Below are 23,138 nucleotides of genomic sequence, written 5' to 3'. Positions count from 1 at the left end.
CGATTAGGAAGTGACAACTGCGAACGCACTCTAACCATCGCCAGCCGGGTGAGATGTAAACTGCACGACGTGGACAACGTGCCCTGAGATCTAGTTGTGGATGTCATGGATCAGGAGCATATTACGTTACTACATGCCTAGGCCCATATATGTTACCTTACACTGCCGTACAGATGGATCGCTTCCTGGTGATAATCTAAAACATGTAGAAGTCAACAATATGGTTCTGCTCTGCAGTCTAGTCACTGACTAGAGCGCTTCCATCACAAGTCTTCGTAAATATGCGTTGACGGATGTTCCAGTGAGCGCGTATCTTCTCTGCAGACGCTTCCCTCGCGGTGCAGCATTTGACAACCTCAAGCCGGTTATCTTTTTTTTAAAAAAAAAAGAAAAAAGTGGTCGCCGCGTAGTGTATCTCAACCGTTCCCTCACTTCTCACGTCAGCATTCAGAGAAATCTCCCTCCCTCATATATTATCGTCACAGATCAAGCCATAGTTGCGAGGGACCTTTTTTATCCTTTTCTTCGGAGGAACTTCGATCGCTCAACGTCCCCGGCACGTGGAACTGCTGGAAGCAGTCCATTGCGTACAGCCACTAAATTCTTAGACTTTTCGCTTTCCTAAATCTCTGATATTTCAACATCTCGACTGGCTACGGGTATCAGCCTCAATTTGTGCCGAGGTCATCATCCAGCTTTCAGAATATATGGTTAGTCCTCTCTTTCCTACTTTCTAACTGTAGTAGTATTGACACTATGCTTGTTCAGTTAGCCGGTCACCCAGAGAGGCCTTAGAAATAATGACTTCAGATGAAAGTTGGCTAGTTTCTCATTCCTACTACTTTCACATCCGGGGATCGAACCGACTCCAATGCCCTCTGCAAACATATCAAACACTCAGGAACGCATACGTATGGTTGGCCCTCAAATCATCCATGCGACTCCTTCAACGTCAATTCCCATATTATCAAGTCTTGGAGGGCCCGGTGGTCAAGGAATGGTTGCTAGGATGGCATAGCTACTCAACCCAGATGAGACAAACCTGTGATCACACATTGTACTGTCTGGTGAACAAAAATCTTGTCCACTTTGCCTTTTCTCAAAGCACACGTTGTCCATCTATCTTTGAAATCTTGATCTTTTGGATTTACCCGTCTAAACCTCTTATCCTTGGCAGAAATGACATCTGACAATTTTTTTTTTTTACACTTAGTCATTGTTTTTTCAAATTACTTGCCAAGCGTTCTTGCGACACTAATGGCGAATCAGACACACTTCACCCACCGAAAAAGGTGTCACTCACCACGGCTAACTTGAGCCCAAGATGGAACTTGAGCATAATGCCTTGGTCAATCCAAACAACCTCTTTAAAGATCGATCTTCTAATCGGGGGAAGTCGACAGCTGGCACGGTCCCAAGTCAATCACTGCAGTTGGCCTACACCTGTACTATAACTGCGTCCGACGAGTCCTCGAATAAGGAGGAAGCTATCCGAAGGGCAGAGAGCTCATTACCCAGCTCCCAGCCAGAGAGTCTACCGCCCTCGTTCGCATAGTCGTATTTGCGACAGCTCTAGAGACTCGGCAGACCGTGCTGGTCACTTGGAAGGGCTTCCTGTGGGTTTTCAGTTGTATACCAGGGCCATGTGATGATCCATGCCGTCGGCCAGGCTTGGAGATTTTCAACATGCCAGATAATAATTGGGGGAGCTGTTGGCCAGAGCAGAGATCGAGTACCTGATAATGACTCAAGGGAACCGAACTAAGCTGTCAGACTCAGAGGGACAGGAGTTAACTGAAGTCTCTAAACAACACCTTTCAGCCAAGATTCGGGAACTGTTGCAACCACTCTCTGACCCTCAAATTGCGAAACCTACCAGGTTTCACCACAATACAATCTGGCCGGTCTTATACGCGAAGTTGTTTGACAATCTAAAACGGTTCCGGAGCAATAACACTCCAAGCACAAAGCAAAGAAGCCTTTTTCAAAGGCTCAATTAGCTGGAGGATATCGATAATGAGAACAGAATAGCTAAACAACAGGCAGAAGCCGACAAGCTGTATCACTTTGTTCTGGAAATCCATCGGTAGGTAAGCTCTGTATTGAGACTTACCTTCAGTGAAAAAGGACCACCTGCCCTGTACTTCAGAGGCAGGCTTAATGTATTGAGCATCTTTTATGGATTATTGATACCTGTTGGGAATAGTATCTGTCGAGGGATTGTGGAGGATAAGTATGATCTGCCAACTAACGGCACTGTTGATAATTAATGGGACTGCACAGATGTGGCCATGACTCGCTGAACAAGTCACCACCCAGCATCCCTTGATCTTTCCATACGCATTCGTAGTTGATAGCTATGTTTAGAAGGTTTTCCTCAATAAGGAAAATCGCCGATTGTCTATGACAGATCCATCGCGTCCACATGCTGCACTGTTTGGTCCTTCTCTGTCTTACCAACGGCGGGATCACCTTCGTTTCCAAGCACTACCCGCTGCAAAAAGGAGGCTGCATCGTCTAAGCCCTCAGGCTCGTGGAACCAATGCCCACCATTTGGATATTCCTTCCATTCCACTTGGGCACCAAACGCCACCAGCATATCCCTCAAATCCCTTCCCCTTTCTATCTTCACCAGTGGATCATCTACACAATGCTCCAGCAGCATCGGCGTTCTCCTAAGCACGGCATCTTCCCCTAGGCTCGGTTGCCCCTCAATATCCTTTGGCAGACCCAAGACAACTCTCATTCCCTCCAAATCGCGTCCGGCAAACGGACACCGAGCACAGAACGCCATGAACGCAGCCAGTCTGCCGCCTCCTTCCTCCGGCACAGAAAGATTAAATAGCGTGTGCAAGCTCGTCGCGCCGCCCATGCTAATGCCGGCGAGCACGACACGGTCCCAACGGCCGCCGAGGGCCTCGGCCTCGCGCCGAATGATTCGGCGGATGAGTGGAACCATCTCGCGCAGTCCTGTGAGCTGGTGCTCTTCGCGCTCAGAGAAGTCGCTTGCGTTCCACACGTCGAACCATTGAGGCCAGTAAACAGGGCCGTTGGGCACGCGGCTCAGCGAAACCACCTGGCGCATGGGCGCTTGCGGGAAGACCCAGCGAAAGGAGGGGAAGAGCTCGGGCAGGGAGCGGCCGTATGAACCGCGCCATCGTTGGATGGCTTTGGAGAAGGCCGTGATGTTATCGCCGCGTCCATGGAGGAATATGACTGTGTGAGTGTGAGGGGCTGTTGGGGGGAATGTTATTGTTGGCAAGGGGTCTGGAGTCCTCGATATGATCGGCTCGGCCATTGTCTTTGCAAAAGAGAGAATTCGGTGGCTTTGACGCTTTTCAGTGTCAGGAAGGTGAGTCGCTGAAATAGATGGATTATACAGAGGGACAACTTTCGTGTTGCACTTGTTGTGTAAGGTTGTGGTGTTTTGAAGTTGAAGCAATGGCGTGTGCCTTTGCACGCGGTGATGTTGCAAAGGAGACATGGTTGGCGATTGGTGGGCCAGTCAGCATGACGGCCCGGTGTTAGGCAGCCTCGTGGTTGTTTTGGCTGCCCAGCCTGTTTCACGGCTTGAACAGCCGAAGTCGCCAGCCTGCAGTTCAGACATTGTTACAGTCACAATCTATTAAAACTCGCAGAGAGGAAAAGCGGTCAACCTAGGAAATTTCGGGACCTTACAGCGTGGTGCTCATCCCAGATCATCTAGCATATGGCAAAAAGGCCAAGAGGAATTTGGGGGGGGGGGGGGAGGAGGGGGCAGCACTTATATCAGCTGACAAGAAGTAAACACTAACAAAACGACCAGCACTTGATTAAGGAAAAGCAAGGACTTGGGAAGAAGGAGTCTTTTCAGCCAAAAGGGGGTATCTCATATTAGCTATCTCGCAAACCATCTTGCCTGCATCAGTGATCTGCCAGACTGGGCATTGCCACAGTGAAACCCGTACAGACAGATTATTAGCCCCAGGTACCGCCACCACCACCCGGCCGTGCAGCCCTCCGTTGAGCGCTGAGACGCCAGCCATCTTCACCCTCGTACTTGTTGTACAAGGGCTGGATCCTCTCGGCCTTCTTCCTCTTCGACAACCTGTCCGTCGGCGCGAGCTTAAAGAATGTTGGAGCGGCTTCCACGAGCCACTTGGGCTCAATGGCCGTCGTAAAATGCATATACTCTTTAGTTGTCAGTACCAGCTCGTGGTAAAGCACCCACTCGGCTTGCTTTCCAAAAAGCGCCGAGCTGGGGTGTAGGTACACCGGCGTGCCCTCGGTCAGTGTCTTGTAGCCCTCTTGCGGGTCCTTGCGTGCCGTATTACGGAAGAAGCCAGCGCAGAGCGCTTGCCGGATCTTGTCGGTGTCACGCCCGCAGCTGATGATGGGATGACGGTGGCGTTCCATGATCTTGACGATCTGCTGCCGTACATCCCGAGCACGACGCATGGCCCGCGCCTGGATGTAGTTCTCAAAACACCAGGCGTTGGAGTAACCGCTATTTTTCCAGGCATTGTAGACGTTGAGAAGGGTAAGATGGTCTCCCGTCGGATCATGGAACTTGGCCTTCTTCTGGTCGGCTTGCTGCTGCTTATCCTTTGGTCGGTAGAAAATCTGCTGTAGGTTGAGCATGGAAACAATTGTCACCATTTCGTCCGAACAGCCCTTGTCGACAGAGGCGATCAAGACCTTCGACAGAGAGGGCTCCATGGGGAAGTCGGCCATCTTCCTTCCCAGGCGAGTCAGCAGGCCTTCATCGTCCAAAGCGCCCAGTGCATAAAGTTCTTCGAGTGCAGTAAGCATTGTGTTGACGGGCGGAGGCTGCATGGATTGTTAGCTTGTGCTGCCGAAGGAAAGTGGACAAAGCAGCTTCAGGTCACTCACATCCATAAAGTCAAAACGAAGAAGGTCGTTGATACCCATGGCCTTAAGTAACAGGATCGTATTGGCTAGATTTTGTCGTTGGATGTCTGGGATAGTCGTTGGAAGCATTTCTGATTGGTATGCAGCCTCCGTATACAACCGAAAGCACTTGCCCGGACCTGTACGACCGGCTCGTCCAGCACGTTGGTTGGCTTGAGCCTGGGAAATAGGGGTGACCACAAGAGAATCCATTCCCAACTTTGGATCATAGGCGTTCTGCTTCACGAAGCCGGGATCAACAACGTAATAGATGTAGTCGATCGTGATGGATGTTTCAGCGATGTTTGTGGCAATGACCACTTTACGACTGCCAGGAGGTGCTGGCTCAAAGATTCGGCTTTGCATCTCGCTGGGCAGCGCAGAGTAAATCGGCAGTATGATGAGCTCTGGGACGCTAGGCCCCAATGCCTTCATTCGCTCATATAGGATCTCGCAGGCTGTATCAATTTCTTCTTGGCCGGTCAAGAAAACTAGGATATCTCCTGGGGGTTCCGTCAAGTGGATCTGCATTACCGTAGTCAGAGCTGCCTCGAGGTAATCCGGTTCCCTACCGAAAGTCAGTCACTAGTTTTACATGCGAGTCAGGACGAGGCAGACGTACGGTTCTCGAGAGTAGAGAATCTCCACGGGGAACGTTCGGCCAGGAATGGTGAAAATAGGACACGAGTTAAAGTACTCGCTGAACTTCTCTGCGTCAAGGGTAGCACTGGTGACAATGACCTTAAGGTCCGGCCGCCGCTTAACCGTCTTCTTGAGCAGCGCGAATAGCACATCGGTTGCAATTGTCCGCTCGTGGGCCTCGTCTAACATGATGACCGAGTAACGCTTGAGATCAGGGTCCATCAGAATTTCACGTTGTAACCTGTATCCAAGTAAGAAAGTGGAACCACCGTCGTGAAATGAATAGAGATTACCCACATTCCGTCCGTCATGTACTTGATCTTGGTCGCCGGACTAGTAACATCTTCGAATCTGATGGTATAGCCAACCTCTTGGCCTAGCTGACAGCCAACTTCTTCAGCCACACGCTTGGCGACCGAAACGGCGGCGACACGCCGAGGTTGCGTGCATCCAATCATGCCATATTTGGTGAAACCGGCCTCTGCAAGGTACTGCGTGACTTGAGTCGTCTTGCCAGAACCCGTCTCACCAACCACGATGAGAATCTGGTTGTCCTTAACAGCTTGAATGATTTGATCTCGGAACTGAAACACAGGCAAGGATTCCCGCTGTTCCTTGATGGACATGTTGGTTCGAGGGCCAAACGACTGATTCTTTGGTGCAATGGCTCGTTTCCATTCAGGGACAGAATCAGAAGAGGTTTGGGCTTGTGCGCGCTTGCGTAAATCACTGGCAAATTGGCGATGCTCGGGATTGGCCATGGGATCCTGCCATTGAGATGACAGGTCAACCTTAGCCTTCTCTTGCTGTTCCTCGGCCTCCTGTTGGCGAGCCTCTCTACGCTCTCTCGCAAGTTGGGCACCGGTCATGGCCGCACGATTGAGGGAGCCATCGGGGGCTTTGACCACTCGGATGGGCGACAGCTCGAGCGACTGCTTTGTCTGTCCAGCGAGAAACGGAGGCTCCTCATCCCGGATCTCAATGTCAATGTCTTCCTCCAGCTCCATCTGACCTTCGCCCCTGAGAGTGGCATTGTACTCTTCTTCGAGGTCCGGATAATCTGACGCCTTCGCAATCCCCGCGGCGATCATCTGCCGGATCTCCCATCTTTCAGGAGACGTTAACCTCTTCTTTTGCGGTCTTGTTGCTCCAGATAGAGGCGGCCCGTTTGCCGCACCATCAGAGCCACCTATGCCTCTCCTGGAGCCTCCTAAGGCCTCCATATTGGCGCCGGAGCCTATCCTCATCTGCGGTGCAAGGTCCATTCCAGTTTCTTGATCGACATCTTTCATCGACAGTCCGATGCGGTTGCCCTCAATCTTGATGACCTTCACTTTGACGTTCTGGCCCATTGACACGGCGTCCGATGGATGGTTCACTCGCTGCCCAAACGCCGAAATGTGCACTAAACCATCGATTTTACCCTTCACTCCATGCAAGTTAACGAAAGCGCCAAAGTCTTTGATACCTGTGACATGGCCATCATAGATTTTGTACAGCTGTGGGGCATCGTCCAAATCCCGTGGCGGTGGGCGACGAAACGTATCATCTTCATCGTATCGGCTGCTCTTACGACGACCTCGTCGTGGCGATTTAGACCTGGATCTTGACAGTGACCGTGAGCGGAACCTTGCCGGTGACCTCGACCGTGAGCGGTATCTGTCCTTTCGGCTCCGATACGAGCCATCGTAATCCTCTGGGCTCCGGCTGCGCTTTCTCGATGGACGGTCCTTATCTGCGCGCTTCGGCTCCAGGCTCTCGAGCAGAGCAAGAGTATCATCGATGTCGTCGGCGGGTTCGATCTCCCGGTCGGGAATGGCAAGCCCCTTGAAAATCGCCGCTTTCTCTTCCAAAGACTTGGGAGGTTTCTCTTCACGGTCTTCCCTTTGGTCACCATTCTGCTTCCCTTTGAATTTAGGGTGCATCGTCCGGACGAGGCGATCAATGCTTTCCATCAAGCTGGGCGGAAAGTCGGCGCCGACGGCGGCCAGCTTGGCCTTGAAGTCCTCGAAGGTCGCACATTCCAGACGCTGGGCGATAACAAACTCGGCCAGTGTCTTTTCGTTAATCCCTAAGTGATTCTGTAATTCTGACGTGACTTTCGACACGAGGGAAAGTAGCTCAAGCGACTCTAGGTCGTCCATTTTGTCGGCCAGTTGCTGCGGCTGGTCTGCACAGCAGCAAGGCGATGAGGTTAGTGGCAAAAAGCCGGCCCTGGAGCGCGCTTCAGAGTGTAAATGCAGCTGTTGCTGCTCTCGTCTACGCATGGCGGAAATTTTACCGGAGATTTTCCGCCAGCGTTCTGTGGAGCGGAAACCAACTGATATCTACAAGCAGCTTTGATATGGGTTATCTGTTGAGTTTTCTTCGAGCAACCCTTCAGCCAACACGCTTGAGGAAAGCAACGGGAGGAATTATGCGGAAGGTCAGCACGTCCAGAAAGACACGAAGCTTTGCTGAGGCAGGCACCAAAGCAATGGAACAGGAAATGTGCGTTGCTATGTGTACGTATACCATTTTGAGCACTTCTGCTAACCCTACCCCTAACCCTTGATGCAAGCATGCGGCTTCAGGCGTAAAAAAGAGAAAGAATCAGCGGCTCTTGGCATTACGCAGTCCCTGCTGTCGCTGTCCAATCCGATGCCTGAAGTGACTTCCAGACCCATCGGTTGCATCATGGGCTCATGACCGTTGTTCAACGGTCGCTGCGCTTCCCTTAAAAGTTCAACTGTAACAACCGCCGGCTTCCCTGCTCTCCAGCTTGTCCACAAACTCTTGACCGCCGAGAACACCTTTACCAGTGGTTTGCTTCATCCATCCGAACTGAACATCGCACAACCTGATGTGCTCCGTTGATATCTTCCTCGGCCTTCTGGCCGTTCTCTTCCCGCCCCTACCCGGTTCGTCGCCCCGCACCCCGCAGCAACGACCGTTGCCTTGCGAAGCTCTCTCATAGTAAAACCCAGCCGCCCTCTGGTCGAGCGCTATGAAGCTGACCTGTCCTCTATTGATGCAGTCTGGGTGAAACGCGGCATATGTTCCGCTGATTCTGTCATCAACATTCTCCTTTTTATCCTGGGATATGTAGGTCTCTCTTCGCTTCATTACAGGCTTACATCACTGATCGACAAGCCGAAGTTCGTTGGGACATCACTTACGCAACCCATCGTAGGTTCCGGGCCTTCTCCATTCATGGTACATCATTGCCAAATATCCTGAGCCTCCTTTCGACTACACTTATCAAGCTCTTCCTCATGATCCTGAACGCGGGCGCATTTATGTCTGCGTTCACGGCAGTGGCCCATGCCATTCTGCCCCTTATCAGGGCCACCCACAACCTCAGTATCATGCCCATACCCAACCGCACACCAACCTAAACTACGGCACCACCAGCGCTCCTCCCAGCAACCCGCATTGTTCTTGTGCTTCTACACCAAAGCCACAGCCGCCGCAACCGCAACTGCAGCCGCATTACCATCCACCACAAGAGCAGGGGACCATTGCCGGCCCAAGTGACCCTCCACCGAGCTACGCTCAAGTTGTGGCTGGCGATTACAAGATACAGACGCAGGATTAAGATGCTTGCACTGATTCAGTCCGATAAGGGTTCCTTGAAATGGAACTTTGCAACGTGATTGCTTACCCAACGCGTTCTGGAACTCTGATGATGCACTTGGCTATGCCGACTAGTTTCAGTTCAGTTACGCTCTATTGATCCAGTTTTGTTGCATTCTTTCCTGGGATGGATCTTGTGCTTCTAATGACCATACTGACGGGACACAGCTGGCGTTGATGGCCGACGGGGCGGATCTTTGTGTCTTCGTGCCTGACTGGGCACCTTTGGATTAGGATTGAATGTTCCTTTAACTAACAAAATGACCGCTTCAACCATTCTGTTGCACAACTTTTTTTCTTGTTTCTTCGACAACGATGTGGTTCGTGCCTTTGTGTATCTTGGTAATATAACGCTATTTCCTCGGACGTGCATTTATTTCCGCTACCTAATGGACTGCTACGGCTGAGAGCAAGTCACACCAGCTGGTAGGTTGATTGAGTCTCAATTCAGTCCCCCTGTTCATGCTTGTCTGATACGTCATTTGCTCCAAAGCGCCCGAACTTGTCTTTCCATGAAAGCATTAGTCATCATTATCCCCCGCATCGTCGTCAGCTTCATCGTCGTGGATGCTTGGCGCTGGCCGCTTATTTGGGGCCGGATCTTTGTATCCAAACATCAACTCCTGGGGAAGGAAGACGTAGAAGGTGGGCCTGATGTCAGTGATGGACTTAATGAACTTGAGTCCCACGTTCAATGTGCACACTTCCATCTTCAACTTCATGCCAACCCCAAGCTTGTCCAGGATGTCCTGTTCTAGGATGAAAAAAGATCTGCCAGCACCCTTAAGCATAACAGTCTCGGACGCACTATTGTCCCAGCCATCCCGCACAGACACTGGCTGGACAACCATGGTCCCGCAGGGCTTGATCTCGGAAACAGAGTCTGCGAGACGTTCTTTAAAATAGTCGTTCAGGCGTTTGTAGTTGGCCAGCGCAGCTGTGCTAGGGGATTTGATCTCACAGATCTCGAAATCTTGCTCGACCGTGTCTGTTACGAACCACTCGCCAGTACCCTTCGCATAGTCCGGGCCAAGAATAATGGTAATCGTTGCAGCCTTGTAAATCTCTGCTTGTTTGCGATTGGTAGTGCATAGCCCACTAGGTCCCAGTGAAGAGCCAACTTCCTCATCGCAGCAATAGAGAGTGCTCAGTGCAGTGTTGAACTCTCCGGGAAGCAGCGATACCGCTTCCCATATAGCCGGAAGCTCCTCACGGGCCTGTTTGCATACCTTTCGAGCATTTCTAACGTCCTCTCGATACTCTGGACAAACATCATGGCTATCAACATAGTTAAGGAAGTTGGTGATGACATCAGCGGCGTCGGCAAGAACACCAACGTCCGTGCCACATATGGCACGGAATCGCTCAGAGCTATTAAAAGCTGTCAGCATATCTTTCCTACAATCCAAGGAGAAACAAAGTAGGTTGGCATACAAAAAGCCGGCCACAATTCCGCTGAAGTCAACATCCCAGTGTTCAGGGTATCTGGGATTGTAGAATCGATGGTTATATGCACCTTCGCCGGCGCGGTTGATGACATCGTCGGCCGTCATCTCACGCACTAGCGACTTTCCTGTAATTTCCATTGTCTCATCGGTAATTTCCCGAGAGCTCTGGAATTGACGAACGGTAGCATCGATACCGCCCAGCATGAGATACTGCGAAAAGATATGCTCCCTGCGGTTGTCCAGGCGACGACGAGCTCTGAATCGCTGAATGCACTCCTCAATGCGATCAACAAATGGACGGTGAGGAGGGTAAAGTACGTTTTTCTCTTCAGCATGCTCCTCGGGAGTTATTGGCGGGTCACAATAGTACTCTGTCATGTTCAAATGTCGAAGGTTAGCACTAGCTTTAAGATTCTCTCGGCGATTCTGGTCCTGGATAGCAAGGAAGAAACTAACCCTCAAATCCACTCGCCCTTTTCTTGCTCCTACGGCTCTTCTTTTTCTTCCCGTCTTTGGAAGTGGCCTCGCCCGTTGGCTTCGGGCCCATCAGAATCTGTTGCGTAGTACCTTGAACCGTGGCCATTTCCTTGATATCATCGAGTTGCTGCTCCGTCGGTTCCGCGGATGAAATCATGACGAAATCTTGGTACCAGAACGGGAGTAAAAAACCAAGATATGGCAAACAGTTGGAATATGATTGTGTGTAAGTTGTCAGGTGAGGAAATGTTGCGTATTGCAATGCTCAGAGGAGCATAATATTTGGGAGTGTAGGGAGATCCAAGTGGAACTAGAGGGCACAAGATTTAGACTTTCTAGAATCAGTTACTTGAGATCAGTCACGTCAAAACTGTTGCAAGGCAGGTATGGATGAAATGCGGATCCATGAATATCAAAGGCAGCCACTCCAGTTTCAAAAACAAAACAGTGTTGCGTAAAAGAGTTGAATTTCAAGAATTCAGGTTCGGAGGAAACCACGGATAGCATAACGCCAAAAATTTGATGCCAAACTTCCTGTTTGAACAGGAGAGCTTTTGTGATTTGTTGCTCACAAGCCAGCTACTCTGCTTGCAAACAGCAAACTACAAGCAGAGCAAAGGAGCAAAAAGGTTAATCAGCAATAAATAAACTTGTCAGAACCCCGGTATGATTCTTGTTTTTTGCAAACATGCATCGATTTAAGCAAGGATGTATGTTTTATGCAGCAGCTTGCAGAAGATGTAATCCCTCATCTGCCCTATTTACTGTTAACTTCCGGTTTGAAGCATAGTGCGCTGGATGTACTCCGCTCGTGGAGGACAAGATATTGCCAGAGAGCAAGTGAACTCTTCCAACTGCTACACTAGGCCACTGCGCTTTGTTTATATATGTGCCAGCACAGAACCATGGCGTGTTTTGCACTCCTTGAGGGAGAGGGTAGGTCGAGTAGAGCAACAAAACATCAAAAATATCATCAGCCCAAGACATCGGATGAAAAGTTTTTCCAGATATAGCTGACCTCCACTCCCAAGACTGACTTGGCTGGTGCATGCCAAGATCATCGCAGCTCAAGCTTGTCGTCCCTCGAATTGGCTCCCACCTATCCAGCATTTGCAGCTCCACCCTCATGAGTGAGGCTGGATAGCCTGCCCCACTAACGCAGCTCGAATCCCATCCAGCTCAACCAAGCTGTGCTGCCCAACTCCCCATCACAAATTCCAATCTTTCAGGCTGTGTCTGTTCTGTGTGACAGTTGAAAGCCAGGATCTGCACACTCTCTTTCGCCGACCAATCAACTCGGAGTTTGTGTCACGCTCTTGGTTTGGCTTCAGCTCAATTGGCCCCCCTTTAGTCATTTACTACAAACTCAGGTGCCTAGCAAGAACCGTAGATAACTGTCGATCATCGACAACGTTTATTTTCAGAAGCCAGACACAGACTGTGCAGCCACCGCAAGACATAGCTGAATCAGGATTAAGAGTAACTTGTCTTTGTCTCTTGCGTTTGTAGAAGTTTACTCCCTAGGAAGCCATGGCTGGCATCAAGGAGCTTCCAAGCCATGCTGATCTCAAGCCGTTCAATCATGCTGCAGCAGGACAGTAAGTCGACACATCACGGCTTCTTTACCGTCGTATCTGGTCTGACATTGTGTATAGTGAGGGTACCCTCAGTGATCCTGACGGGATGCTCTTTATTAAACCCTGTACCCAGCAGGAAATTGACTTCTATGAAAAGGCTCGGGAACATCCAGACTTTGCCGAATTAATGCCCGAGTACCTAGGCACTCTTTCGCTCAACCCTACTGGCCTAGCTGATGACTTGGAGAAGCAAGTCACCAACGAGATTACCCAGCAAGCGGCAGCCGGACCCTCAACAACCTCTGGTGGAAGTACCTGGCAGCCGAACAAAAACCGCAAGCTCGTCACTGACAAATCGGTTGTTTTGGAAAACACAACATACGGGTACAAGAAGCCAAACATCTTAGATGCTAAGCTCGGCATCCGGTTGTGGGCAGACGATGCGCCACTAGAAAAGCGGCAGCGTTTTGACGAAATCTCACGCACTACTACCAGCGGGTCGCATGGCTTCCGGATTGCAGGCATGCGCGTGTATAAGGGATCTGACGATCCTGCTGACCTCGATGATGAAGGCTTCAAGGTCTACGACAAAAACTTTGGAAGGTTCGAGGTCAATGGCGAGAATCTGGTAGACGCATTCAGGAAGTTTATTTTCAATCCAAGAGCCGGCATTGATGAGGATCTCGGGAAGGCCGTTGCGGAAGCTTTTCTCGTTGACCTAAAGAAAGTGGAGAAAGTTCTCTCTGCCAATGAGACCCGCATGTATTCTGCCAGCCTTCTCTTCACCTTTGAAGGTGATGGCGAGGCTCTCCGCTCCGCGATCGAAAAGGCTAACGAAGAGCACGACGCTCTCGAGAAAGTGGAGAGCAACAAGGACGTTGATACCGATGGATCTGAAAAGACCGATGGTGCCGTTGCGTCTTCCGACGCTGAATCCTCTGTGAAGGGAAAGTTACCCGATGTCTCTGGACCTATCGAGGGAGATCTCAAAGTCATCGAGATGACGGGGTCTAAATTACCCGATGACGACGATGACGAAGATGTGGAGATGACCGACGTGCCAAAGATCTACTCACTGAAGTTAATTGACTTTGCGCATGCGGAATGGGTGCCTGGCCAAGGTCCAGATGAGAATAACCTCTTTGGCATCCGGAATCTGATTAAGATCTTCGAGGAGCTTGTCAAATGAGGAACCGACGGCGATGAAAGCTGCTTGTGTGTCAAGGTGAAATCAAGGTTCGCGCTCACTGGCAACGAGGGACCTATCATTCCCGCCTTTTCACGAGGACTACATGGTGCTGCTATCAAGAATTTCAGATACCCTGCATGGCGTTTTATACAATTACAGAATATACAGAACATCTTGGTGTGTTGTGTTGATGGCTGTTAACATACCGTTCATGCAACCTGCATCCTGACTCAACCGTAGTTCATCTGTCAAGCGTATGCAGGACTCGGTTGATTATCGTGTGCATACATACAACTCTTCCGTGTCAAAAATGTGTCACAGTGCCAATGGGGTAAAACAGCTGTCAGGTTGGTACCTACCAAGGTAGGAGAGTAGTTGGTGTCCGTACTTTGGTGAGTTTTAGTTTTTCGAAAATTGAACATCAAACACGCCTTGGTAACTTAGCTGTACCTTAACGCAACAGCTGCCCTGCTGTGCTGTACTGGTACGTAAGTAACTGTTATGTTACGCGGTAACATTACTCCGTCAGCACTGAGGTTGCGACCATTCAAGGGAGCCGTCAGACGCGATTCACCAAAGCTTCAGTCTGCAAGACTGACCTCAGCCCAGCTTGCCGAGCTTCGACAACTCTATAGTATCGAAAACAATTTTCTAGGCTAATGCAATGAGCTAAAATGTCAATTCCGGGTCTGGGTCAGTATACGACACAGGTACGGCTTCACCGATATCCCTTTATAGATCCTAAATTCCCCGATCTTGCCATCCTTCCTTCAAGCATATATACGCTCTTTCGCTTTGGAACAAAGTGGTTAACGACCTCTTTTCTCGTTTTTTCCTAGCCCACCGCATCTACCTCGCGCACTATTACCTTGCGCCCGTTCTGGGAATGGCGCTTCGATCTCCCTCATAACAACAGCAGCGTCTCTGTACGCCTAGTCAATGGAACTGCCGAGCGCGATGGAACCGAGCTTGCCCTCAACCATACCTACACCTTCTCACGTACCAAGTCTAAGATTCTTACATATTCGGGTTGTACTCTGGAAATCAGCGGTCAATGCAATGATCATGTTGCTCAATATGCGACACCGGAAGAATCCCCAGCGTTGGCGCATCTAAACCTACATTTCGCGTTACAGACACAGAGGACTGCTGCTACAAGTCAGCTCAAGAACGGCGGAAATGCCATAAACAATGATACTAGTCTGGGACGGGGCCCTCGAGTAATGGTGTGCGGCCCGGCCAGCAGCGGCAAAACGACCCTAGTGCGGACCCTTGCGGCATTGGCTACGCGTACCGGGGCACAACCGCTCGTCGCAAATGTTGACCCGAGGGAGGGCTTGCTCTCTCTGCCTGGAACGATGAGCGCAGCTGTGTTTGGCACGATCATGGACATTGAAGAGCCAGCCTGCGGATTTGGCGTTTCAAGCACCCCCAGCACAGGTCCAAGCTTGGTTCCGGTGAAACTACCCATGGTTTATTATTTCGGAAGAGAAAAGGCCGATGAGGACCTGCCATTATGGAAGGATCTTGCAGCAAAGCTGGCGAGCTCGGTGAGGGCCAAGTTCGCGACAGATGACGCTGTCAGATCGGCAGGTCTGCTGTTAGACACTCCGGGCGTCGAAACGGGGAAAGATGACTTGGAAATGCTGCAGCATGCCATTGCCGAGTTTGCAAGTGAGTAACACATTGTATTGCTTCTAAGTACCTGCTGACAACCGGTGGAAAGTCAACGTTGTGGTGGTTATTGGATCTGCGGAACTCCACACGCAGCTACAACGCGAGCTTGGAAATCAGAAGGCGCCGCATGGCGAGCCAATTACTGTTCTTTTCCTAGAAAAGTCGCAGGGAGTGGTAACTAGAGATAAGGACTTTATGAGATCTAGTCAGAACGCGGCCATAAAGGAGTACTTCTTTGGTGATTCGAAGAGGACTTTAAGCCCAGCGACACAATCCATTAGTTTTAATGACGTGGCCATCTTTCGGGCCACGGAAGGTAAGTCTTTTCAGCTCGAGGACCCTGTCAAGTACATTCAGTGCTGACCGGTAGATAGATGCTGATTTCTATGATGGTCAACAAACTCTTGAACCCGCCGAGATCTCCGCAGAGATGTCACACTGGACGCTTGCGGTCATGAATGCATCCGTTAACGATCCGCCGGAGACGATTCGGCAGGCCCCAGTAATGGGGTTTGTCGCTGTCGCGGATGTGGATGAGGATAGACGACGACTAAAGATACTCTCCCCAGTCAGTGGAAGACTTGGTAACAGACCGTTAGTTTGGGGCCGCTGGCCCGAGCCTTACATCAACTTGCTTGGATAAACCGATCCTGAAACCTCCAGCACTCAGACTAGCAGACGGATCAGCCGCTAAGGATCTGTTTTCGTGGCTTGAGATAGGAGGCACTATAGGGAGCGTTTTGCTTTTTCTTGAGGGGCATGGTTCATGGAATAAGGCGCATGGGGGCTTTTAACATCCATTTCGCGGCAGTTCAAGGGCGAGCAGGCATGGGCTGAGGATGTAACAACACTCTCACGCACCAACTTTTTCACTAAGCACTTATGTCGACCAGGAACATGTGATACACTAATCTATACATACCACAGCATATCAAGCCAATGATGTTAAGAAGCAATGGGATGCTGATCTGGCATCGTCTGACGATCTGATGGGCAATTCCACTTCATGATATCCGCACCCTACCTAGGTACCGTAGTATCACGATTCTACCTTGGTGGTCACTGCTCGGTGCTGTCCCTGTTTTCTCTTCATCTCGCGATCTTAGAACCGTAATGCCGGGACTGCAACGCTCTCGGGGATGCAAGCGCACAGTGTCGGCTGCTGTCCTGCATGAAAACTAAACCATTCTTGGACTTCGTCATTGATTTCTACCTATTTAGGTACTTTCATAGTCTCTTTTACGATCAGCTGGCCGATTGGAGGTGATCGCCAAAAGCCGAAAGTGCGAAATCCGCATGTTGTGTACCTAGATCTGCGCATAGCACACTTACTGTAGATCCTTGGGAGGGGGATGGAGGTAGATGACTTTCCCTGACCATATCGTCAGGCTGATCTTCAACTGCTTCACTAACGTGGTTGTGTAGTGTGTCAACACTGGTCGACGGCATTGAGCCGGTCTGAAGCACTGACAAATGAGATGTTCTCAACAGCATGGTTTTGGGAATGTTGGCCTGCATTATTGGAGCGAGCCATGCCGTCAACTACCCCGTGGTTACGTACAACAGTCCCTTTATTGCATCCGGTAGGCCATGTCGTCCTTAAGTAGTAATATTAACAGTCTCCTGACGAGGATCACCTGAACAACAGAAGAGAAAAGCCGAGAACCCAGAGCAAGATCTTGGGAAGCCTTTTCTGTGGCTCGTGAGGACTTATCCGATATGCACCCGGGCGGACGGTTTTGTGTGGGTCAGCGTCAAGTTTCCCCCACCCAGACAAAAATGGAAGACCTACAACGGAAGCTGGATTAAGCGAGCGGATCGGAAATCTTCCCCGCTCCTTTTTTTGTACATTGGCATGGGTACTGTACGCTGCTGGCGCAGGATTCACAGTCAGTGCTCCGTGGCGCCAGCCGATCAACCAGGTCTAAAATGCCGTGCAAGACAGTCAAACCTTGCCGGACAAATTTCCGGCCTGACTGACTGACTGATGACCCTCAACTCGAAAAGACCACGAGACAAAACCTGGCAAAATGAAGGCAGCTGCCCAATGCTGTTGGCAAGCACCCAACGACTCCGCCCTTGGCACTCGAGACCGGAACTATTGCCAATCCGAAGGGCTGGGACGGCTCTCGAGTCTCCTGCATGCATGAGATCTCCGAACATCTTCCCGCAATTGAGATTGAGATCATGAGGGTGGCTTGAGGTGATGCGGGTGATCGGCCTGGATGACCCGATCAGGTTGCAGGCCGCCAGGACTGTGCTGTGCTGTGTTGTGCTTCTTCCCTTCTGACATCTCGAGTCAGCAGTCCAATCAATCCAGACCCCACGTGTCTTGCTATGTCAAACTGCTTGTGGGCTGCTTGCGAGTTGTTGACTCCAGCTCACGGAGGGCGCCTTGGAGAAATGAGGGTTGGGGCTGTGAGTGGCACTGGATGTCTGGCACGTCTGGTCGTCGTCCGACCTTTTCTTTCTAGATTGTGACGGGCACACTGACCTCCAGGACAGCATCAAGGTGACGGCGTTAGACGACCAGAATGCCGGCCCTCATTATGCTCGGCGCTGCCCGACACCGTTGGACCCTGCTTGCCTGTAGGTCACCGCTGGTGGCCGCCCAGTGGGAGCTGTGAGATCGATGCTTTGGTCCCCGCGCTACATGCTGTTGTGCGCATTTTTCTTGTTCCAATCACTGCATTGCATCACGGCAACCCCAGATTAAAAGTCGCTTGCCACCGCCAACCGCATCGCATCATGACGTGGACTGTGCTAGACCCATCGCTCTATTGCTCAACAGCGGCAGCCAGTCCTATGCGCACCGCAGCCCAACCTGACCTGCCTGGATCATGACCGCCTGCCCTGCCCTCTGCTCTGTTGCCCATCACCCCGCTTTTTGTGTTGCTTTTTTGGGGCCGCCCAGCTGGATAGCGCCTGGACTGTTGCCCCGTCCTGTTGGTTTCAAGCGACGGGAAGTGCGGTATGGGCAAATGCTTGGTCTCGACTGATCTCGCCGATCTGCACCGTGCGGCTCAGCGCCAATCTCACCTTGCTCGGCTCCCAGAAATCCACCAAGTGTCTCGGTTGTGTATTCTGTTTGATTAGGTGGGCATAACCTTGTGTCGACCCTCGACCCTCTCGGGTCCTCGATATCACTCGCTCATAATATCTACTCCCGCCCGCCCTCTGTCCTTGGCGAGGTTTCCATCCTCGGTTCCAAGCGGCCGATACCTTTTCCCAAACCAACACACCAGTTGCCCATCTCGGTTGCTGTCTGAAATATCACTTATTGCAACCTGCTTACCAAGATTCTCGCTCCTTGGGTTACAGATCCCAAGTTTGGATCCTCTTGCGGCGTTCCCTTCGCGACCAAACGGCAGTTACTCGAATATTTGTTTCTCGGCCCAGCTGTCTGCATCGTTATTGTTTCCCCTCGCACCTAACCTTCTCGGGTACCCTTCGGACCAACCCTTCACCATGCAGCGACATCTGTTGTCTCGCCTTTCTCCCTAGGCTGAACGGTTGGTCTTGCAAGCTACGGGAGGGTTGATTGTTGTTGCTTTGTCACACCTGCCCTTCCGTGGACCACTATTCAGGATGCCAGCCATTCTGCTTCCCGAGACCGTATTCGAGTCGCTGCCGCATACCATATCTCGAAGGACACTCAGCAATGAGCAAAGACAGCACCTTGCTGATGTCTTGACAACTCTATCGCTCACCTTCGCCTCCGTCAGCGTCCTGTCGACGCTGGTTGCGTTGTACTGGTTCGTCAAGATGAAACGAAACTTTCGTCATGAGTCAGTAACTATCTTACCCGTCCTTGTCCGCCAACTACTCACATGTCCCAGGTTGATTTTGCTGTTGATACAGAGCGACTTCATCAAGTCAATGGCTGCTGTCATCTTCTCCGTCGTGAGCTTAACCAGGGGCCCCGTCAGGTCTGAGTCGGCCTTCTGTCAAGTGACCGGCTTCGCCTTCACCCTCGGCATTGAGTCATCTGATATTGCCGTGCTGCTGATCGCGATCCATTCGGCAATGTACATCTTTCGGCCGAAGTCGGGCCTATATCCCTACAGACAGGTTGCTTACCTTGCCTATTACCTCTCGCCGGTCATCACGTCTTCCCTGGCCTTCATTCGTGGTAACGGGTACGAAAACCTTGGACACTACTGTTATCTTCGAAGCGATTCCGGGCACTGGAATCGGCTGATGCTCAGTTGGGTGCCACGTTATATCATTTGCATTTGCATCGTGGGCATCTATGCTTTCATTTACATCTATATTTTGTGGCACATGGGCGATTGGAGGAGGGAACAGTCAGAACTGCAACAAACCGGCCGGCGGAGTGCAAGCAGCACCGTGCCGAGCTCGCCTCACCTTTGCTGTCCCGACTGGCTCATATCTCCGTCCAGCTCGAGGAGGACGTCGGCGACGGACACAATTGCCGCTTCTAAAGGGAGTCGGCAGAGAACTGGATCAGTCGTTAGCAATATTGCCCAACAGAATTTCCCCGGTTCTCAGGTTTCCAAGACCCAGACTTCACAGCCATGGACCGCCGTTCACTGGCGTTGGTCGGGGTTTGGACAAACGCATTCCGGCTTTGATAGTAGGCCATCTCTCGACCACACGACCGAGCCGATACCGCCAGATGCGCCGCCCATATCGGCACCGCCGCCAGCTCACACATCCGATCCAACTTCACCTGATCCAGAAAACACTCACATTAACACATCCTCGAGCGACCAGGCTCATTCCAAGCCAACGATCAGCCGGGCTCTCCATCGCCAGTCGCAAACCTCCCACGAAACCGAACAAGCTGGCACCGACAGCTCGCTGATCCAGCTCCAGTCCGTCGTTGACGATCCGGCCATGCTACGACACCGCGAGCGCATCCGCAAGCAGCTCCGATCCCTCTTCGTCTACCCTCTCGTCTACGTCATCGTCTGGCTGTTTCCCTTCATATCGCACGTCGTGAACGCTGAGACGTCGGTCTACCGCGGCGACCGTCCCGCGTGGTTGCTTGTCGTCAGTATTGTGAGCATTTGCAGCCAGGGTACGGCCGACTGTGCGCTGTTCATGGCGAGGGAGAAGCCGTGGCGTCATTCTGCGGGTAGGGGTTTTTGGGAGTCAATGGGCAGGAGGATCGCCTGGAGCTGGGGAGGAAGGTGGTTTGGTAAGGGCGGGGTTGGCAGCGGGGACCGTGCAGGGAGGATCAGGGAAGAAATGCTGGTTGATGGAAGGCTGGCTAGAGAGAGGAGGCAGGAAGAAATTCAATCTGAGAGGAACAATGTGGGAAGGAGTAGGAGCAAGGAACAAGGGAATGCGTCGATGGAATGGTGGGATAGATGGGATGAAGAAAGGGAGCCAGAAGGTCGCAGGCCCAGCGGGGCTGAGCCTCGGCAATCTGCCGGTAATTGATCCCGTAATGAGTTCAGGTTGGTATAGGAGGTTTACTGGAATTTTTTTTTAAGTTCTTTCTGTGGGATACTTCCCGGTGATTTCTTTTGCATTGTGTTGGCATACGGAAACGGGATACGGAAGATACCCAAGGCTCATGGCATATTAAGGGGAAAGGAAGGATGCTCTTTTTCGTTTCTATTGCACATTGAACATTAGGTAAATACGCATGTGGCTTTTGCGGACATTGACAACAGCCAGATTGATCATTCACGGGGCGAATCTGGACCAATAGTGTGGAAGTTGCATTTGGGGCACTATGAGTCGATCCATAATGCGTGTATTCGGCGATCATAGCTTCGAGGCAAAAGGCATGACGGCGATCTGGCGATCGTCTTGGCGGTGATGTGATTTGAGCATTGGGGCTGGCGTTCTGTACAAGAGGGGTAAGACTAACAGAGACGAACTGCGATCATCAGGTTCCTCAAGGATATCTGTTGTGCATGAGAATTACACAGTCTGAAATTGTCATCTGTCCTGCAAAAATTTGAGAAGGGCCTGGGCTGCAAAGACGCCGTCGTGATGGTCGCCGTTCCGGGCGCGGGCTTCTTCGAACATTTCATCGGTGAACAAGCCGGACTCGTGTCTTAGTTCGAGAAGCTCGTCCATGATCTCAGCGGTAAATTCGGGGTGCCCCTGGACTGTAATGACGCGGTGGGGGATGAGAAAGCCTTGGTTCATACACCTATCGGTGGATGCCAGCAACTCGGCACCATCGGGAACAGTAAAGACCTGGTCTCGATGCATTTGCTGCAGGCTCTGGGTGATTGCATTAAGGCCAATATTAGCATCATCTGTGCAGCTGACAACCAACCAGCCGTGAGATAGTCAGAGAATCGAACTTACCAGCGTCTTTTTCCCGCCGAATATCTCCTTCCCTTTCTCTGTCAACTCGGTTTCGGTCACGCTAATCTCCCATCCCTTGTCACTCCTCCCGACCTTCGCCCCTAAGGCCCTACCGACAATTTGATGCCCGAAACAAATGCCAATTACCTTTATCCTTGGTTGATTCTGCACCACGTCACGCACGTAGTCCACCAACCGGACAATCCACTCATCATTATCAAAGGCATTGTGCTTTGACCCAGAGATCAGAATGGCGTCGACGGTGTCTGGGTCTGGATAGGCCTCGGCGCCGCCAGAGACGACGTCATGGGCAGTGATGGTCAGGAGTGAGGACAGAGGTTCAGGGGCGACGGCGCGCTCAAAGAGGTACGAGAAGACACCGGCGTAGCCACCATGGCGAGCGAACGTACGAGGGACCGGGGTGTCGGCTTCGAGAACGGCGAGTCGGAGAGGGGACATGGTGATGGTGTAAAAAAGATATAAGGGGTTGCTTGTGGGAATGTGGAATATGTTATTTCAACCTCAGGTGCGTCGTTCTGGCAACCAACCTCCCCTGGAGGCTGGATGGACCCCCAACTGATGTGGATACTGGTTCTAACACTGAGACTCTGCGGCCGCCTGGAAGTTATTCCAAGTCCGGGCTGACTAAATTTGGAGGTGTTGTTTGCTTCAGTCAAGCAACCAGAGGGGAGTTAAATGTCAGAAGTGACAGGAGGGGTCGAAGCACGGACTGAACAGGGGGACAGGTAGGAAGAGATGACTGAAGAGCGCAAGTACCTCGTGAATGGAACTCAGATGCAAGACGGGGCCGAGATGGTACAACAAAGAATAAGCCAGGCCCCGACGAGCCACACAACCACCAGAACCTGAGGGTATCGGCATGTGGATACCGGTTAAGAATTAGCTGGGCAGTCAAGCTTCTCCAGGGCCCCAGGACCGCGGCGGGCGGGGGCCAGGGGCGGATCCGATATCCGATAGGCCCGCAGACGACCGCCCAGCGGCCACATCCCCCGCCCCCACTTGCTCGGCAAACTTCAGTTTTGACCACATGGCCGTGGGCGTCAGGGCCTCGTCCACCGCGCCAAGAAACCGTTGCAAAAATCGGGGCTCGGAAAGGCGTCGGGCGTTTCTCCATCCCATAGATCATGTCGTTATACCATGCAGCTACCCGGACTTTTCCCTTGAAATCCACCAAGTCTGTGACGCACAGAGAGCGACGCCTCAGTTGACTTCCATACTCCCGGTGGGCAGGTGTCCTTACGGCAATGCGGTGCTCTGTCACGTTCTCCCACGCAAAGTAAAGAGGTACAGTCATCACGTTCCGCTCAG

At 51.5% G+C, this 23,138-nt stretch overlaps 7 protein-coding genes across 7 annotated transcripts; 3 read left to right on the top strand and 4 right to left on the bottom strand.

Annotated features, from left to right (window-relative positions):
- Window positions 1-2,401: 2,401 nt before the first annotated feature.
- On the bottom strand, window positions 2,402-3,298 carry CTHT_0035650 (uncharacterized protein; the record flags this gene model as incomplete). Its single annotated transcript, XM_006693932.1, has 1 exon — window positions 2,402-3,298. The coding sequence occupies one exon, from the start codon at window positions 3,296-3,298 to the stop codon at window positions 2,402-2,404; it is 897 nt and encodes a 298-aa protein (XP_006693995.1).
- Window positions 3,299-3,957: 659 nt separating this feature from the next.
- CTHT_0035640 (putative pre-mRNA splicing factor) lies at window positions 3,958-7,799 on the bottom strand (the record flags this gene model as incomplete). Its single annotated transcript, XM_006693931.1, has 4 exons — window positions 3,958-4,809; window positions 4,873-5,458; window positions 5,513-5,773; window positions 5,830-7,799. 4 exons carry the CDS (start codon window positions 7,797-7,799, stop codon window positions 3,958-3,960), a joined length of 3,669 nt encoding a protein of 1,222 aa, XP_006693994.1.
- A 1,869-nt stretch (window positions 7,800-9,668) lies between these two features.
- Window positions 9,669-11,229, bottom strand: CTHT_0035630 (uncharacterized protein; the record flags this gene model as incomplete). The annotated part of the gene is made up of 3 exons (XM_006693930.1): window positions 9,669-10,518; window positions 10,582-10,966; window positions 11,052-11,229. The coding sequence occupies 3 exons, from the start codon at window positions 11,227-11,229 to the stop codon at window positions 9,669-9,671; spliced, it is 1,413 nt and encodes a 470-aa protein (XP_006693993.1).
- A 1,373-nt stretch (window positions 11,230-12,602) lies between these two features.
- CTHT_0035620 (inositol trisphosphate kinase-like protein) lies at window positions 12,603-13,838 on the top strand (the record flags this gene model as incomplete). Its single annotated transcript, XM_006693929.1, has 2 exons — window positions 12,603-12,670; window positions 12,728-13,838. 2 exons carry the CDS (start codon window positions 12,603-12,605, stop codon window positions 13,836-13,838), a joined length of 1,179 nt encoding a protein of 392 aa, XP_006693992.1.
- A 674-nt stretch (window positions 13,839-14,512) lies between these two features.
- On the top strand, window positions 14,513-16,103 carry CTHT_0035610 (uncharacterized protein; the record flags this gene model as incomplete). The annotated part of the gene is made up of 5 exons (XM_006693928.1): window positions 14,513-14,548; window positions 14,678-15,512; window positions 15,565-15,831; window positions 15,890-16,025; window positions 16,085-16,103. 5 exons carry the CDS (start codon window positions 14,513-14,515, stop codon window positions 16,101-16,103), a joined length of 1,293 nt encoding a protein of 430 aa, XP_006693991.1.
- A 3,000-nt stretch (window positions 16,104-19,103) lies between these two features.
- On the top strand, window positions 19,104-20,924 carry CTHT_0035600 (uncharacterized protein; the record flags this gene model as incomplete). The annotated part of the gene is made up of 2 exons (XM_006693927.1): window positions 19,104-19,307; window positions 19,377-20,924. 2 exons carry the CDS (start codon window positions 19,104-19,106, stop codon window positions 20,922-20,924), a joined length of 1,752 nt encoding a protein of 583 aa, XP_006693990.1.
- Window positions 20,925-21,431: 507 nt separating this feature from the next.
- CTHT_0035590 (uncharacterized protein) lies at window positions 21,432-22,268 on the bottom strand (the record flags this gene model as incomplete). Its single annotated transcript, XM_006693926.1, has 2 exons — window positions 21,432-21,722; window positions 21,810-22,268. The coding sequence occupies 2 exons, from the start codon at window positions 22,266-22,268 to the stop codon at window positions 21,432-21,434; spliced, it is 750 nt and encodes a 249-aa protein (XP_006693989.1).
- Window positions 22,269-23,138: the final 870 nt, after the last annotated feature.

Source organism: Thermochaetoides thermophila (genome assembly GCF_000221225.1).
Source record: "Thermochaetoides thermophila DSM 1495 unplaced genomic scaffold scf7180000011816, whole genome shotgun sequence".
Taxonomy (NCBI): Eukaryota; Fungi; Ascomycota; class Sordariomycetes; order Sordariales; family Chaetomiaceae; genus Thermochaetoides; species Thermochaetoides thermophila.
The sequence above is the reverse complement of the archived record's forward strand: the minus strand, read 5'-3'. Positions and strand labels throughout refer to the sequence as shown.